Source organism: Malania oleifera, chromosome 2, assembly GCF_029873635.1.
Source record: "Malania oleifera isolate guangnan ecotype guangnan chromosome 2, ASM2987363v1, whole genome shotgun sequence".
Taxonomy (NCBI): domain Eukaryota; kingdom Viridiplantae; phylum Streptophyta; class Magnoliopsida; order Santalales; family Ximeniaceae; genus Malania; species Malania oleifera.
The window spans coordinates 116,687,808-116,706,715 of NC_080418.1; the positions used below are offsets into that span (position 1 = coordinate 116,687,808).

The window sequence follows — 18,908 nt, forward strand, 5'->3', positions numbered from 1 at the left end:
TTGAGTACTAAAATACTCTTTAGCATTATCACTATGAAGTATCTTGACTTGCATATTAAATTGAGTCTTGATTTGAGAATAGAAGGCGCAAAAGATATTAAACAACTTAGAACGATCTTTAATTAAATACAGCCAAGTCATTTTGGAGTAGTCATCGACAAAAGTGACAAAGTATTGAAACCTCAACTATGACGTGACATGACTAGGACCCCAAACATTGGAATGGGCTAACATAAAAGGGCTAATGACTCTTTTGTTGACTCGGGAGGCAAAGGGAACATGATGAAGCTTTCCTAATTGACAAGACTCACAGTCAAAGTTAGACACGGAACACAAAGTAGGAACTAGCTGTTTTAACTTGCCCAATGATGGATGACCAAAGAGAAAATGTATTTGATATGATGTGGCAGCAGCACTGAAGGCAATAAGAGAAGAGAGCGGAAGCAGTAAAGTCTAGCAGCCTCACATCTTATGCCAATGGTCGTCCTCATCTTCAGATCTTGAATAAGAACAAAATCAGGAAATAAGGTTATAGAGCAATTTAGTGACTTCGTAATTTTACTAATTGACATAAGAGGTGGACTTAAATGTAGAGAATAGAAGAAAGAGAGATGGAGGGAGTAGGAATTACTATTTGTATTCATTTAGTACTAGTAGTGGACCCATTAGCAAGGGTAACATGAGGTAGATTTCTTGAATACTAGATAGTAGAAAAGAAGTTGGTGACCCTTGTCATATGGTCAGTAGTAGTAGAGTTGATAACCTAGGGACTAGTGGGAGAGATATCGGATGACATACAAATGGTATGGTTATTTTTTTGGGCAAAAGATGCAATGTGATGAGATGCTTATTGGGATGCTTGATACTGCTGGAACTTTAAATACTTCCTTTGAGATAGCTGTAGTATGCTGTTCACTCAAACAAGTAACCAACGAAGGAGACACACTTTTGGGATTTGGGAACTCTATCCCACACACATGTAATCTCGATAGAGCAACAAATCGGAAATACAAGTGGGCACCATGTTTTTTGAATTTACCAACTCAACCCCAACATACACAACCTTCAACAACCGATGCAAACTACAAGCCCACAGCATACAAATAAAAAATAGAGCAAACACCACTATCTTAGGCTCAATAAACTCAATAAACATTGACAAATAGCCTCGAGAAGGATCAAATAACCATTCCTCAGATGTTGTAAATTAGCAACTATAAAAGGTGAGATATTCAGACAAAAAATATCATGAAAAATTTCAATAATATGTTTATAAAGGGATTCAAGCTTTGCTGGAATAATTCAAGCTAGAAGCATGCCTGAAATTGGCGTTAGACGCTAGTGCATGGTGTTGCGGGCCGAATATTTCACACCTTTGTAAAAGGACCGTGCGGCGCTAGCTAAACCCCTCTTGTTTAACTAGCCAGCCTATCATTTACCACAATTCGTCCACAAAACACTTTCATTATCATTCAAGCAAATATTAGCAGAAGCAGTAAGCAACTTATGAAAGTAGTGGCGAGTAAGCAGTAAACATTGAAGCAACGTAATTCATTAACAACACCTCTTGTTAACATTGTGTGTCTAGCGAGGGAGACAAGTAGGCTAAACACGTTGACAATAGCTAGTGAGTTTTACAAGTTGATGGACGCTCACCCTCCCCTAAAGAGCTTTCTATGCAATTCTCACTCTGGCACTAAGAAACATCAAAGTGACCGAGGAGTCATACTGCCTTTTTCAGCATAGGGAGAAACTATTTCTGAAAAATAAACCTACATTAATATTTACATTATGGAAACCCATCCCTAACGCACGAGACAAGCGGTCACAGGCAAGCATAATGCCCTGAACAAGCTCGGCTCATGACGCTCCCCTACTTATGCGGCTCGTAGACTTTGACGCTTGGTACACTTCTACTTTGTCCACGAACGGTTGCATATCTTTTGCTGAAACCCAATTGATTTCTTAGTCGCCAAGGCCTTTCCACTTCACTAAAACTCCCGCCGCTTCTTCCTTGAGGATGTGAACTCTCTATCTGCAAGGATGTCTTCAACTTCACGTCTGTTAGGTTGCATTGTCTGCAATTTTGCTCTGGTTGATTGACTTCTACTTGGATCTTTTGTATTGACGTTGAATGACTTGAGGCAGCTGATGTGAAACACAGGATGCACTTTCATCCCAGTCGGAGGGTCGATTCTGTAATAGGCCTTCCCGACTTTGGCCAAGATGGGGACTGGTCCTTCATATTTGCAAAGTAGTCTCCTATCTCATCCTCGTAGTGACTTGATCTGTTCAGGCTTAAGCTTAACAAGCACCAAGTCATGTATGTTGAAGTACTACGGTCTTGATCTGCTCACTTCTTTATCCGCTTAGAAGCTTTCTCTAGGTAGGCTCAGGCAATACTTGCATTCTGTCTCCATTCTCTAGTGAAGATGTACGCCCTTAGACTCTTTCCTCTGTATGACTTGTCCACAATGTGAGGTAACAACGACTGCTGGCCTCTAACAAGCTTAAAAGGGCTCTTGTTGGTTGTTGAGCTCCTTTGGGCGTTGAAACAGAATTGAGCCACATCAAGTAGTTGCGTCCAATTCTTCTGGTTGGCGTTGACGAAATGGCGCAAGTACTCTTCCAGTAGCCCATTGAATCTCTCCATCCGTCTATTTGTCTGTGGGTGATAAGTCGAAGAGATGTCAAGATGTGAACCGACGATTCTGAAAAGTTCTGTCCAGAATTTGTCGGTGAATCTTGAGTCTCGGTCACTAACAATATCTTGGGGAACACCCCAATATTTCACAACATTCTTAAAGAACAATTGCGCTGTCTCCTTTATTGATAAATACTTTGGTGCGGGTATAAACGTACCATACTTCAAAAATTTGTCCATAACCACAAGTATAAACCCTGCATCTCCCACTCTAGGTAGGTTGGTGATGAAGTTCAATGAGACACTTTCCCATGATTTGGATGGTGTTGGTCGGGGCTTCAGCAGTCTTGCAATCTTCCTCCGCTCCATCTTGTCTTGTTGGCAAGTGAGACAAGTTCGGGTATAATCAACCACATCATCATGCATATGTGGCCAATAATACCTCTGCTTCAAGCCAAAGTGCGCTGCCATCTTGGATGTTCGGCCCACATGGTATCATGACACTTTCTCAACAATGGCTTCCTTAGATCACTAGCTTGTGGCACAAAGAGCCGGCTACCATAGGTCATAAACAATCTGTCTTCCATCCAGAACTGACATGCTTTCCCCTCCTTTGTCTGCTTCCTAAGGTTCTGCGCAACTGGATCTTTGTCTAAGTTCTCTTTGATGCATTCCCGCATCATCATGGTAACAGTTTTCACAGTCAAGTGTGTTACCATCTGCAAGGCTGCTAGCTCAGCCTTCCTACTCAATGCATCAACAACTTGGTTCAGGCGCCCCACCTTGTGCTCAAAGGAGAAATCATATTCTGCCAAGAATTGCTGCCATTGGCCGTGCTTGGGTGTTGACTTCGGCTGTGTGAAGAAGTGGCTAACACCCGAGTTATCCGTTTTCACCACAAACCTTGACCCAAGTAAGTAATGTCCCCACATGTGGAGACAATGTATCACTGCTAGCATCTCCTTCTCTTGAGCTTTGTACTTCCACTTTGCTTCACTAAGCTTACGACTTTTGTACGCAACAGGATGTCCTTCTTGTAACAAGACTCCTCCAAGGGCGAAGTCTGATGCATTTGTTTGCACCTCGAAGGGTTTCATGACATCCGAAAGAGCAAGTACTTGATCTCTCGTCATGGCTTCCTTCAAGTCATCAAAGGCTCCCTGACACTACTCTGTCCAGTTCCACCCTTGACCCTTCTTCAGTAGTTTTATCATAGGAGCAGTTCTCCATGAATACCCCTCTATGAACTTCCTATAATAGTTGGCAAGGCCAAGAAAGGAACGCAACTCCTTCATTGTTGTTGGGATCTTCCATTCTTGAATCACCCTTACCTTCTTCATATCCATCATGATGTGACCTTGTTCAATCACATGACCTAGGAATTTGATGCTCTGCTGAGCGAAAGAGCACTTCTCTTTCTTCACATATAAACTGTTCCCCTTCAGCTTGTCGAACACCTTCCGTAGATGCTCTTTATATTCCTTTAGAGTGGAACTGTAGGCAACAATATCATCCAGGTACACCATGACAAACTTGTCGAGTTACTCACGAAATACCTGGTTCATCAAGATACAAAATGTTGTAGGCGCATTCGTCAACCCGAATGGCATCACCAAGAATTCATACGCCCCATATCGCGTCGCACAAGTTGTCTTCTGCTCATCCCCATCAGCAATCCTTACTTGATAGTAGCCTGACCTCAAGTCAAGTTTAGTGAAGTACTTGACATGACTCAGTTGATCAAACAGATAAGCAATCAACGGAATAGGATACTTGTTGCGCATTGTCACCTTGTTGAGCGCATGGTAGTCTACACATGTCCACATGCTCCCATCATGTTTCCTTTGAAACAACACCGGTGCTCCGAACGGTGCTTTGGAAGGGCGAACATATCCTACTTCCAACAACTCATCAAGTTGTTTCCCCAACTCTGCTAGTTCTGGAGGCGCCATCCAATATGGCCCCGTAGCAGGTGGTTTCACTCCTGCCAACAACCCGATCTCATGCTTCACACCTCGTTGTGGAGGCAAGTTGCGGTGTTCTAACCTCTGAACTAAGCAAGCTCATAGAATGTAAATTGTACATGCGTAGGAATTCAATAAACTATTGATCTTATAACTATTCATTTTATGAGGCAGCTTATCTGGCATCACCTCCTTGTACTCATCCAACACAACTTGGATGGTCGTAGGCACCAGTTCTTGGCCTACTTCTTCATCTACCTCCACCGTGGCTAGATATGTCTGCTCACCCTTTCTTAACCCCTTCTTGAGTTGCATGGTTGAAAGGGACTTCTCATCGTCGCCTTTCTTTGCAGCGGCTTGCACCATGCACGGATGATCTCCTATTAGACATAGGGAACTAGCAGAAGGCATCAGCATTGCCATTTCCAAAATGACTTGAAAGTCATCCAATGGCAGCGCTGTGAAATTTGCATGGCCTGCCCATTGTCCAAGCTTCACAGTCACTTGCTTGGCTGCTCTCAGAGTAAGCTGGGCTACAGAATTCATAGCTTTCATGCTTCTTGTATCTTTTTCCAAGGATAAGTTGAGTCTCCTTGCTTCTGCGTATGAAACAAAATTATGAGTAGCCCCGGTATCCACCATAGCATAGGTAATCTTCCCATTGATCCTCAAGTCCACAAACATCAGTTCTTTTGCTCGTGTAAATTTTGGTGCTTTCGCTTGCTTTTTCAATGCGTTCACTAGCCACATTGCACCCATCTTTAGGGTATCCTCCTCTTCCCCATCACTTTCTCTTACCTGCTCCGCAGTGGAAGCTTGTAAGGCATTAAGTGTTGCCCTTGTGAGGGCACTCAAAAACTCTGTGAGGGCCTCGACACAAGTAACATGAAATTTTACTCTTTCCATTGGGTGTGTTGAATCCTCGAGACGATGAAGCTTCTTTTGAAGTTGATGCTTTATGGTTGGCTCCCCCACTTTTAGGTTTGCCCTTCTTGAAAGACTTTCCATTGTTTTTCCCTAGGCCAAACTTTTTGGACGAAGCGATAGTATCACTAGCGTAGTCAGTCAAGCGCTCCGCGGTAGCTTGTGCGGTAGACAAATCTTGAACTCTTTCCCTATGAAGTTTTGTTCTTGCTCACGATTTCAACCCCTCAAGAAAATAGAACAACTTGCCCTTTTTTGACATGTCCCTAACATCCAACATCAAAGCATAAAATTGTTTCACGTATTCCCTGATTGGCCTAGTATGCTTGAGGTCTCTCAGCTTTTTCCTAGCATTGTACTTAACATTCTTAGGAAAGAATTAGGCCTTAAGTTCTCTCCTCAAGTCTGCCCAACAATCCACAACACAACGTCCATTTTCAATTTCATTGTACTTATTACACCACCATAGTTTGGCATCACCAACCAAGTACATGGTCGCAGTATCTACTTCACATGTTCTGAGTCCGTCCTCATAGCGCGAAAGCACTGTTCCATATCAAACAAGAAGTTCTCCAACTCCTTGGCATCATGGGCACCCCCATTCATCGTAGATTTTGGTACCTTGGTCTTGCTAAACTCTGGAGTTTTAGAGTTTCCTATAGCAAGAACTACTAAATTCACCTTTGCAGTCAAATCAACTATTTGAAATTCCTCTGACATTTCACCTATCAAACTTGCTTGATGCTTTTGTGATCCCACCACTTCATCAACAAGTTCCTTCAATTGGGCCATCTCTGTGGTCACATTGTTGGCTGCCATCTCAGCTTGTGCTTCCAGCACACTAATTCTCTCAGCATTGGTTGGCGCCATGGTCATGTACCAAAGCATTCCCAATCCCGACAATGAAGGCAACTGAATTCACGTAGCAACCAACCGAGCTTCGATACTAGGTGTCACGGACCGACTATTTCACACCTTTGTGAAAGGACCGTGCGACGCTAGCTAAACCCCTCTTGTTTAACTTGCCAGCCTATCGTTTACTACAATTCATCCACAAAATAGTTTCATTATCATTCAAGCAAATATCAGTAGAAGTAGTAAGCAACTTATGAAAGCAGTGACAAGTAAGCAGTAAACATTGAAACAACATAATTCATTAACAACGCCTTCGTTAACATTGTGTGTCTAGCGAGGGAGGCAAGTAGGCTAAACATGTTGACAATAGCTAGTGAGTTTTACATGTTGATGAACACTCACCCTCCCTTAAAGAGCTTTCTATGCAATTCTCACTTTGGCACTAGGAAACATCGAAGTGACCGAGGAGTTTTACTGCCTTTTTTAGCATAGGGAGAAACTACTTCTGAAAAATAAACCTGCACTAGTATTTACATGATGGAAACCCATCTCCAACGTATGAGAGAAGCGGTCACAGGCAAGCATAATGCCTTGAACAAGCAATGAGGGCATGTGGGGAAGCGGTCACATACAAGCTTAATGCCCTGGTTCGTGAGGGCACGTGAGGAAGCTTCTAGATATGAGGTTTCAGTTGTGGGGGGGGGGGCCGCAGATCGACAGTGTCTGTGGGTGAATATGGTGTTGTTTTTGCAAAATCTATAGTGAATTTTGTGTTCCTAAACTAGCAATGTCACCTAGGAATTTTCTGGCGACTGCTCTTCCTTCTGGTAACTGCTGGTTGTTTTTGAGGGCTATAGTGTTGCTGGAAATTCTTCTACAGTGGTAGACATGCAGCGGATTTAGGATTTTAGGCTTCGATTTTGATGGTGGCTCTGATGGTTAGGGTTTAGGTCTTAGAATCATACTCTGATACCATGTTAAATAATTGGGTAAAATAGAAGACCTAATCACAATGATAAAGTCTCTCTCTCTATATTTATAATATATGTCAAAGTACATACCAATGACCATAATACCCTTACTAACTCTCACTTGTTAACATGCCATGCACACGCTAACAATGCTAAATGACTAAGATAACCTTCAACACAAGCAAAGTTCAATCTTCTTCAAACTTTCATTGCTTATTAATGAATTTTAGAATTGAACTTGAAATTGCTCGTTATTATAACAAACGGCTTGGTTTAGATGCAAATGCAGCCCTAGGTATAGTATTTTGATTTCTGTTCTCTATATTGTGTTGTGAAAAAATTTAGCTTGGGTGAAAATACTCGTTAAAAATAGAAAATCTAAAATGGCATTAAATTGTGTTTTAGTTTGAGCTTATAAATGAGCTTCTTAATGAGCCTAAAATGGGAAAAATATTGTGCCTCTTTTGTGAGCATTTAGTGATTATGAATGGGCTTAAACAATTAGACATGTAGGATAATATCCTTTGGCCTTTGTAGATCAAAGGGAAATCATTCAATTTGCAACTGGAAAGAGTTGGGAAATGGGATTTGTCCGTTTGGAAGAGAAATATTATTTTGGGAATTGGTGGATTAAATTTGCTATTTCGGCAACATGGGTATGCAATCGCTTGTCTTCAACATTTTTGAGATTAAATTGCTTTATTTGTTACAGTATGTTTGGTAGAGTAGAACTTTGGGTCACAAAGGCAAATTGAGATGGCGAGTTTGTGGAGTTTAGTTTATGGTCTTTTTTTTTTTTTCCTTGATAAAAAAGAAGACATATTAAGAAAGAGAATGTACAACTAAAGCGAGGCTATTAAATTCTCAAAATGAAAAGAAGAACATCAAAACAAAAAGAAAAAAAATAAAATAATAAAAAAAAAAAAATCCAAGAAAGCCCCTCCTTGAGCCTTTCCTGTCATAGTTCACTGAATACTTCAAATTTTCTAATTTCCTCTAACCCTACTACGCTTTAGATTTACCACCCCGAAGCCTAACTTCATTTCCTCCATGATCAGACAACATGAGGCCCAACTTATCCAACAAACTCTGAGTTCGAATGTCTTTCTCAGAAATTTCTTCAATTGGAGTGAGCAAACATCTTTTACCTTCACTTTTTCTTTAAAAGTATCATCCTTAAATATATTAATACCATCTAATCCTTCTAGAGGTGGAGGCAGCACTTAAGAGATATCCCTGAAAAAATCAGAAGAAGAGCCAGAAGAGAATTCTTTGCCGCTCCCGAATTGATCCAAAAGTAAACCCTTGTCACATTCGAAATCACTACTGCCTACACTATCATCATCCCAAACATCCCCCCCATCTCTTACCATCCTTGCTTGAGCTGGCCCTCTGACTGGTTGGCTCCTCCACTATACTTAAATGCTAAAGCACCTTTAGGATCTTTCTTAAGATTTTTTATTTTATTTTTGGTTTTCTCACTGGAAGAATCCCGATTATCTTCAAAATATTTCTTCCTTTCAAAACCCAATTGCATTTCCTTATGACGAGTGTAAACCTTTCAACTCTTCAAATTATTCGAGTTGACTTTTTTTTTCAGCTGAATCCCCTTCCGAGCCTACAAGAAAATCCTTATTTTCAGTTCCACCAGAATTAAAATGCTTAGAAGAAGATCCCCCAAACTCAGTCCTGGAACCCTGCCTACTGTCTTTCTTCTCCTAAATAGGAGATACATCACTATCTAGAAAATTAGTAGAATTTTTTGCAACCCATCTACTAGATTCCACCTCCCACAATTTTGTTTTATTTTTTTATTTTTTTCAGATCAGCTACTTCTCTCCTCTTGATCATCATAGATCTTGTTCAAAGACAATCGAATCGCTGAACTACATGCACCTTACTTCTGTTCTTACAAGAGATTGATTCCTGTAGCCTCACAGGTTTTCAAAAGAAGGCCTTTGTTTTGATTGCAAGCCTGACTAGGCATTTTGGCCTGCCCATTCAATTGGCCCATCTGCGATTTACCCTGCTGAATGTTCTCCTCTCTAAACTGGCCCGATAGAGAATCAAAATTTTACTTTTGGGCCTCCTTTACCAATAGGCCCATCAGATGTTTTAAAAGGCCTTTATTGCTCTCAAACAACTGGCCCATGTCTATATTGATCATCAAAGACCAGGCCCAGCCCACCTGACCTTTGTCATCCCATCATCCATGAAGAAAACCCTAGCCGCCTCTAGTCTCACCTCCTCAGCTGGAGCCTTTTCCCTTAACGACATTGATTGATTGTGCAGAGCTGTCTGCAGGATCTCCTCTTGAATAATCCCCCCACATTGAACACACACAACCTCTGGCACATACTTGGGCACATCCTTAGGAATTGTGCGAACTCCATCAGCATCAGTTTTTCGTACTACTATCGGATTGATTCTCATTACTCTTTTTCCTGCCAACTTCATCAGCACTTGGCAGACAAGAGCTCACCAAAAGCATCGAATTTTCCCCGAAATGAGACCATCCTTCGCCTTTGGACCCTTCAGGGACAAAGAATATCTTTTGCCTCTTCATCTGTGCCCTAATGCCAGAAACTTCCCTGCCCTTGTAGCATGAATCACCATCCAATAATAAAAAAAACCCACCCAAAGCTATGAAAACCCTTGCTTAAACTTCCAGAAAGAGATGAAAACCCCTGAGAAAACCATGTTGCTGCAACTAAAAAAAATTGAACTCACCTATTGTGCTGCCAATTCTTCTTGAGAATGAACAAAGCTTCAAACTTCCCTACTTTATCCAATATCAGATCAAAGTATTTCTCTTTGATCTGGACTGAATGAATCCCCATCGTCAATAACTAACAGCACCAAGGTAACAATCAAAAGAGTGAGAAGAGCAATTGGGAGGTCTTTGTGTGTGTGTGTGTGTGTGACAGAGAACCATCACAAGAGTGGTGTTGGAGCACTGTGAGGCAGCATTGGAACAGCGTTGGTGATGCAGCTTCCCTTTAGGAGCAGCGCCGGCCGTCGGTGGTGTAGCTTTGCTGTTGAAGCAGCGTCGTATCTGAGTGTCGGCTGGAGCTTCCTTCAACTAGAGAAAGAGGGTAAGGGAGAGGCAAGGCAATGAGGATTGGGCAGTGGAGGAGAGGAGCCAGAGCTGGAAATGAGATGGGGATTTTTCTTCCTCCTCTCTTTTGCAAGCTCTGTTCAAGTTTTTTAGCTTATGATTGTTTGATAAGGATATTATATTTCATTCTAGATGGTTTGGATGGGATGGTGAAGATATGTGGAGGAAAATGTTGAGGATTTGTTGAATGGTCCTTCTCCAGTGAGGGGTACCAATTCGAATGGTGCTCGTGTAATTTCACCAAGTGCCAATTGAAGGGGCAAGGGATATCATGAATGCTTGAGGATTCTAGAGGACTTCCTATGGAGGTTGAAGGTCAGGCGGAAGCTTGAGAAAAATAAGAGTGACAGACAAGGATTAATATCTTTGTTGATTAGGTTGGTGGTCAAGTTAGCAAAGGTTCTAATATTGAACAGATGGGGCCATATGGGGTGGTGAAAGTTCTCAAGGGAAAGTCAGCAATGTCCAAGATTTATTCTTGCTGGACATAGGGCAGAAGGGCATGGAAAAATGAAATTCTTGTGCCAAGTACTGTTCAAATGGGCAGTAAGTAGTTGAAAAGTGATAGTGATGGCAATTTTTGTATTAGGAGTATTTAAATAGTTCGAAGTTAGATTCAGTAATGAAGATTAATGAGGAAACCAGTGACACATTTGATGATGAAAGTATGTGAAATAGCTAGTGAGTTTGTTTTTGATGGAGGTCTATTTTTAGATGAATTTTGTGAACATGCAGTATTAGATTCTATTTGATCTATTGGGTGATATTTCATTTGCGTCTCCATCTCTTTCAGATGGTCTAGAAGAGGTTTCATAATCAAGGATGGTGGAACATGTAAGGGAAGACATGAATGAGTAGATTGAAGCTGGTTTGTGCACCCCTAGGTCGTTTATGGGGAATTCTAGTGAGAAGAATTTAGAGGGTAAACAATTATTGGACGAAATGGGTTTGTGGTTGTTCGACCTTGCATGCAAAGAATTTAGTGGTAAAAGTAAGGCTAAGAAGGGACAACATGAATCAGCGAACATGTGGTGTTCTATTAATTAAAAGGGGATTTCTTTGTTAGTTTCTATTAATATTTTCTTCTCCTCTGCTGCCTGCTCCCTCCCACTCCTTATATATATGCACACACACACACACACACACACATATACATATATATGCCCAAAAAATGAGTCAAATTTTGAGTCTATATACAAATAAGTTCATAAGTTTACTTAATGACATATGCCTATTGTTGAGCTTATAAATGAGCCTGTTTGTGATGCTAGCGAGTTTAGTATGATCTAGCTTGAGCTTTATCTTACCAAATGGGTTCAAACAAGCCATTATTGATCAAAGCTCACAGCTTGGTATCTTTGCATTGTAATCTCTAGATCAACTTGCTATGTCTCTTTATTGTTTAGGAAACAAATTATCTATATATAAGTGGATTGTAAGCCCTTCTGGGCAGTGTTGAATTTTGTATGTGGGTGAAATAGAGGCGTAATTTCCATACTTTAGTACAAGGTATTGGCTAGTTTCTTAAACAGGAGTTACTTGGTCTTAGCATCTTGCATCACTTTTCTGTCAAAGTAGATTGGCTTTTGAATTCTACCCCCCTTGACTGACTTTGAGGTGATAGTATTTGGTGATAGTGGGATCCAAAAAGATAGATGAATAGATATTCACTCGGTTTTTTAGCATCCTCATCAACCCTCATCTTGCAAACTTCTTTAGCTCTTTGAAATCTGGCACTTTCTGCTTTTACTAAAGAAGGGTAGGCATCTTTTTGGCAGTCTTGGATCTGAAGAAGCTCGGAGTAGCCACTCTACCTTCCTGTCAACTTTGGACATTCCGTACCCTTTCGGAAAGGGTAATGCCTAACATAGCCTTGGTTTTGTTTGAGTTGTCTTTTATCCCCCTCTTTTCACAATTTGCCTAAGAAATTTCTTGGAGGGAACTGTACATTTGATTGGATTTAGCTTGATGTTGTACTCTTTCGGTGCCCCAAATGCTTCATCTACGTCAGCTATGTGCTGACCAGCCTTTTTTACGCTTTATGAGCCAGTCATCTGCATATGATTCTGTACTGCGTTTGATCGGTTTGTGGATGACCTTGTTCACCAAACTTTGGAATGTGGCTATTGCATTTTTTAGGCCAAATGACATGGTGCGCACAATATAAGTCCCTTAGTTTTATATAGATTATAAATAAAGAGTCCTCTTCCTCCTTTGGGTGCTTTTTTTTTTTTTTTTTTTCCTGTTGTAGCTTGAGAATGTGTCCTATTACGTGCAGAAGCTCATGCGGTATGGCATCTACTAGCTAGTTTATACTCGTCAATGGGTAACTATCCTTAGGGTTGGCTGGGTTGATGTTGATGCAGTAAATGCTAACCTGCCACATGGTATTCTTTACTGGCACAACATTGACATGCTAATTAGAGTATAGGACTTCCCTAATGAAACTAGCCTCATGGAGTTTCTTCTACAGATGTTGCTTCTACTCCAATGAGCTCATCCTTAACATCCAAATTCTCAGGTTGAGTTTTCTAGCCTTTGATTTCCCTTTCGTAGTGCCTATTTAGCATTGTTGAGGTGCGGGTGCCTATGGATCACATTTCACCTAACAAGCACCAATATTGACACACAACATGGATACAACACCACACTGACACGGAGATATGAAAATTGTAAAAAAATTACTGCTAATGCTTTTTCCTTTTAGATGAAAATTGTTAAGTTAAAATAAATTTAAGATAAATCATAGGCGTCATTCTTGCACATTACACAAATAAATTTCATCTACAAGAGGAGAGGTAGAGAGCTGTGCAGCACTAATCGATGAGCGACTAAGATGTTAAGAAATTTAAAAATAAATAAACAAACACAGAGAGTTGTCACTTGTGTAAATCTTGTAATTTAAGGCTGGTGGTTGGTGAAGGAGTCATCTTGATCCCCTTTTTTTGGCTCTATATTTCTCGATGGCTCAATTGCTCTCTAGGTCATCTGAATGGATGGGATATTAAAGGATGCATGGCATTGTTGCTCATGTGAGCCTTTGGAAGTTTATTTTTGGTTGCTTGTTTCTTTTTTCCTTTTTCTTGTTTCAAAGTGGGTAATGGTAATAGAAATCAGTATTGGGAAGATATTTTGGTGGGAGAGGTTCTGTTGGAGCTGTCAATGCCTCGCCTTTTTAGATTATCTATTCTTCATAATGCAATTATCTATTCTTCATAATGCACCAATTTTAGCTTTTTTCTCTATAGAGGGGGACTCTATATCTCAGGATTTCCATATCTTCAGGAGTCTTAATGAAATAGAGGTTGATGAGCTTACTTCTTTAGAGTGCTACTCTTTTGTTCCTAATATGAGGGGAGATGCTTGTGTTTGGCTAGAGGATTCTTTGGGGCCCTTCTTTTCTAGGTCTTTCTTTACTCTTCTAAAACGTTCAACTCCTAGCCCTTTTCCTTTGAATCAAGTCATTTAGAAGTCGAAGGCTTCTTTTAAGATTTGGGCTTTCATCTGGGCATTTAACTTTCAACAAGATTAACATAAATTGCTTGTTTCAGATATAGAGACCTTATGAGGCCCTCAGACCATATATATATAAAATATTATGTGTCATTTTCCCCATAGTGCAGGATTCCCTTCAATTTTCAGTCTAGCTTCTGACAAAGAAGCCTTAATCAGCAATCACCTTCAAATTACAGATCATGGGTTCCCTTGATTAGAAATGCCTTTGATTGGGAAATTGACGAGCTTACAGAATTTTATGGTAGCTTGTGCAAAATCAATATTGGAATAATTATATGATCCCAAGTGGATCCTGGAATCCTGGATAAAAATGGTAGATTTACAGTAAGATCGTATTACAAAAATCCCACTCATCCAGGTGCAACCAGCAGCAATTTCCATTGGAAGCCCATTGGAACAACAGCAGCCCCCGCAAAGATTGCTTTCTTTGCTTTGGAGGCAACTCCTAGAAAGATTATTATCATAGATAACCTGCAGAAAAGGGATCTGTCTCTTGGTAACCGGTGCTTCTTATGTTTGAAAAATGCTGAATCAATTGATCACATCCTCTTGCATTGCCTTTGGGCCTTAAACTTTTGGAACCTGCCACTTCTTTGATCAGGCAGCTGTGGGTTATTGCAAGAACATTGGAAGGAGAGTTATGGGCTGGACAGGTACCCACTCAAGCAAGGAAAGCAGGAAATTTTGATCCTCATTCCCCTTGCTATCTTTTGGTTTGTCTGGAGGGAAAGAAATTGGAGAGGTTTCAAGGATCAGCCAGGTCCTTACATGTTATGAAAGACCAGCATATTGCTACTGTTACTAGTTGGCATAGTGGATTGCTTTTGATTGACACTCATATAATTCTTTACTTATTTGACACACTTGGTGATTCCCTCTTGTATGTTTGTACTTGGGTGGCATCCCCTTGATGCCCTTAAATGAAATTTTCTTTCCTGATTAAAAAAATGTAGATTTATATTGCTAAATATTTAGTGTTTATCAGTTTTTAAGAAGCTTCTTTTTATTTTTCCTTCAAAATTATATAAATTTTAGTTGCATAATGTTTCCCAATTATGGGTGTAATCTGTTCTAAATGGTTTGTTTTTGTGCAAAACCAGTGGCTGAACCAAATAGTTCGATTTTTAACTTTCCAAAATTGATACTGAAATGGTGTCACCGTGGTTTGGGTTAAAATGTGTGAACTGATTTATTGGTTTGGTTTGTCAAGCCAGTGCAGTGCTGCAAGCCTGCAATGCCTCATGAAACTTAGGGTGCTGTTTTCCCACATTGTTTAGGGAGAAGGGGATTGCCCTCTTCCACATCTATAAAATCTTTCAACCCCATGCAGAATGTGTTATTTGTATTTAATCTTTGTTAAGTTGATGATTAGAATAAATTATCTTAATAAATATGTTTAGAAAAAACATAAATTGGTAAATAAATAATAAAGAAATATATAACAAAATATTTATAATTTAAATAATAAATTAATATTTCAGTGTTCGTTTTTTTTCCCCGGTTCAATTTACTTAAAACACCAAACCAAAACCAAAAACGAATTTTCAAAAAATGAAAAATCATAGCCAAAGAACCAAGCTAGAATGTAAATAGTTCGTTTTTGGCCTGGTTTTTGGTTTTTTTGGTAATTTTTGTACATCCTATTTCCAATTTCCTTCATGGATGTTCTTCATTTTCCCTAGTTCTTCGTCTTTGTTTCATGATTTCATTTAAATTCCCAATGGGACCAATATCTCTCCCATGGCTGCCCTAAATATCTGCCTAACTTACAAAAAATATCTGCCTAACTTAAAAAAGATAAGATATAGGAGGGGCGGCTCAGAATCCTCAAATGGTTTGGGCATCTGTAACGTAAGCCAAATAGTTCACCGATGGGAGGAGTGAGCTAGTCACTTTTAGTGGTTAAGGGGTAATGGTAGACATAAAATAACTTGAAATGAGATAGTAAGGATTTAATAGCCCTTAAACTGTCAGAGGAAATTACCCATGGTCATGTAAATTGTTGGAAAAGGATTCATGTAGCTGACACCTCCTAGTGGGAGTTAAGGCTTGGTTTGTTGTTGTTGTTCTAGACTCACACTAAGAGTAAGTTGGTTGTTAATGCTTCATACAAAGTTGGTGTTTGTATTAATGATCACTTATCAACTAAATTATTATATATCAGCATGGAAATAATTTTCTCCCAAATTAAAAATTTCCACCCTAATGTTGTTATCTTAAAATAAATCAGCACTAATGTGGGCAAAAGTTGATTGAGAGGGAAAATTTTGAAAAATTATCGCGTTTTGAAGGTATTGCTGGAGATACTGATATTTTATCATTCTTTTATGTCGAATGTTTATTATCTTGGTTAATAATATGGCATAAGGTTTAGTTATGTTGTAACGCAAATATATATATATATATATATATATATATTTTGCCCATTTTATAATTATTGAGTTATAATATATATATATATATTTTGCCCATTTTATAATTATTGAGTTATAAGTTAATTTAACCATTTAAAGTGTACAAAATATATTAAGTTGAGGATATGTGATGTTCTAGTGATGATGGATGCTTAGCTTCTTGTTTTTGAAGGGTCACAAACATTAGCGTCTACCGCCCCTAATTACCTATAAAGAATATATGTGTATGTGTGTGTGTGTGTGTGTATTTAAGCTTGCCTCATGGAGAGAAAGCTATATACCTGACTGTCTGGACTGACCGGTTACACAGACAAAGACAAAGCACTAAAGGATCCAAAGAGGGTGAATGTTCCAGGAGGTCCTCTCTAATGTTTAGGTCAGTCAGGTTGGGCTTTGTGCTGTGAGGCAAGGAAGGTGGGAATGAATGTAGGGTGTCAGTTTTACCTCTCCCACGAGGGTGTCTTTCCTTTAATAAATGCCTGCCCTGGCAGTTACTGGTCATTCAGCCCTTTTTAGGATGATAGTGGACAGATAATGGGTTGAATAGGCAGTTATGCCCAGTGGTGCTTATATTGTTCAGGTGGCTTCTCTTACCTCTTCTCTCTCCTTACCCTTCTCTCCATGCCTTTAGTGCCCATGTCATATGGGTCAGCTGCAATTTAGTTGGGGGTGATTTCCTGATTGGAGAGTTGTGTCCCTCATCTTATTGGTGAGTGAGAAATTTCCCCACATCAACTTTTTTCATATAGAATTGCCTAAGCACACATGGTTGGTTGCTATATGTGGATACTGGATAGAGGTGCAATCATGTGATTTGCCACTTTTTCAAAATATATTTATGGGAGTGTTGAATATGAGTTTTAATTAGGAGGTATTATTCTTTAGAGATGCTTTTCCGAACATAAATACTAATGTTGCAGTGCCTTGGGATCAAACTTAACTAAGAATATTTCTCTTGTTCCCTAAAGTTGTGTGTCAGAAAGCAAAGTAAGCATGCGTGCATAAATATGCAAAATATATTTGCTATAGCAATTTCATAGTCCACTTTTGAATTGTTATCAGGATTCTCGATCCATTGGAGCAGTGGCAGGGCTTGCTGTCGCAATAATCTTTACCTGGAGACTATTAAGATCACCTAGTCCGCATCAAAGTAGGCAACCCAAACGGCAAGCCCCTAATTCTAGTAGTTCTGGTGCTAGTTCTCATTCAAATGCAACTTTGTTACCTCCTGGAGTTTGTTCAACTTCAGAGGATTCAACAGCGCAGAATGTTATAGATGAGTTTTTTCAGCCGGTGAAGGTAAGCGCTTTTGTCTTAGTGCAGCAATTGATATCTCTCTGTTTTTTTTTTTTTTTTGATATTTGCACTTATTGTTGTTTGTTTCCCCATTTTTCAGCCAACCCTGGGGCAAGTTGTTAGGCAGAAATTGAGTGAAGGAAGGAAGGTAAAATCATCTTAGATTCTTTCATGTATGCATGCTGTAAAGAATTCATAGTTGTGGTTTGTTTTCTTATTTAGGAAGTTGGACCTGTAAAAGAGCTACTTTGATTCCCTCGCAGTTATAAATAGAACTGAAGTGCATTAAACTAGCAACCATAGTGCAGGGAAAAAAAAAGGGGGGGGGGGGGGGAATGTCCCTTCTAGTAATTTTTACGAGGTTGAAGGACAACCTGGCTTGGATTAATCTTGTGAGCACAGTTTTTATTATTACTTCATTTATCTTCTTATTGGAAAAGAGAAAAGGTGCTATTAGAAGAAATAAGAATATATGCACAGAAGGATAAGAAATCCTCCCATGATAGAAATAAAAGCCAAAAAATAAAAAATAAAAGACACAGTCAAGATAATAACGCCTGCCGGTCCTGCTGGACATTCAAAAATATGTTCCCTTGAAGCACCCTGCTGCAAAAGGCCAAAGAGAAGCCATAAACTGGATCCTATCCGAAAATTGTCTAAGGAGAGACATAGCCTTTCTCTTCTCTTTTGATGCTTGAATTCCTCTCCAGGCTCACCCTCCCACAGAGTTGGTGATAGTCCACCATTGTCCGATCGAATTCAGAGCCATATTCCTATGATTACTGGGCCAAGGGCAATGAAGGAGGATGTGCTTAACAGATTCTGCATCAGCCATGCAAAGGGGGCATCTATCGGTGATGGACAGCCCCCTTCTCTGCAAGATGCCAAGATCTTGCCATGTATTGCCTCCCAGGCAAGAAAGGATACTTTTGCTGGGGCAGCTGTCTTCCAAATCTGAGTCGAAGCAAAATTATTACTGTTAGATTCTGAAGGAAAGAGTTTCCTGTAGAAGAATCTAACGGCGAAACCCCCTTCTTATATATGTTCCAAAGACTCCAAACTGAGTGATTTGTGCTAATTTCTAATTCTATTGTATTTTTTCCCCCTTTTTTTTTATCAAGGTTTAAAAATAAATAAATTAGGATCATATCTTGAGGATTTTATAGTATTGTTATTTAGGAATCAAGATTCCAGGGTATTCTTATG

General features: G+C 39.7%; 1 protein-coding gene across 5 annotated transcripts in view; it reads left to right on the forward strand.

The window, feature by feature from the left end:
• LOC131149770 (peroxisome biogenesis protein 22) overlaps positions 1-18,908 on the forward strand; it is a 42,439-nt gene that overhangs the window by 9,954 nt on the left and 13,577 nt on the right. For all 5 annotated transcript variants that reach the window (XM_058100510.1, XM_058100507.1, XM_058100512.1 and 2 more), the window contains exons 2-3: positions 17,469-17,705; positions 17,803-17,850. In XM_058100510.1, coding sequence (XP_057956493.1) covers positions 17,469-17,705; positions 17,803-17,850 — 285 coding nt within the window. The remainder of the gene's footprint in view (positions 1-17,468; positions 17,706-17,802; positions 17,851-18,908) is intronic.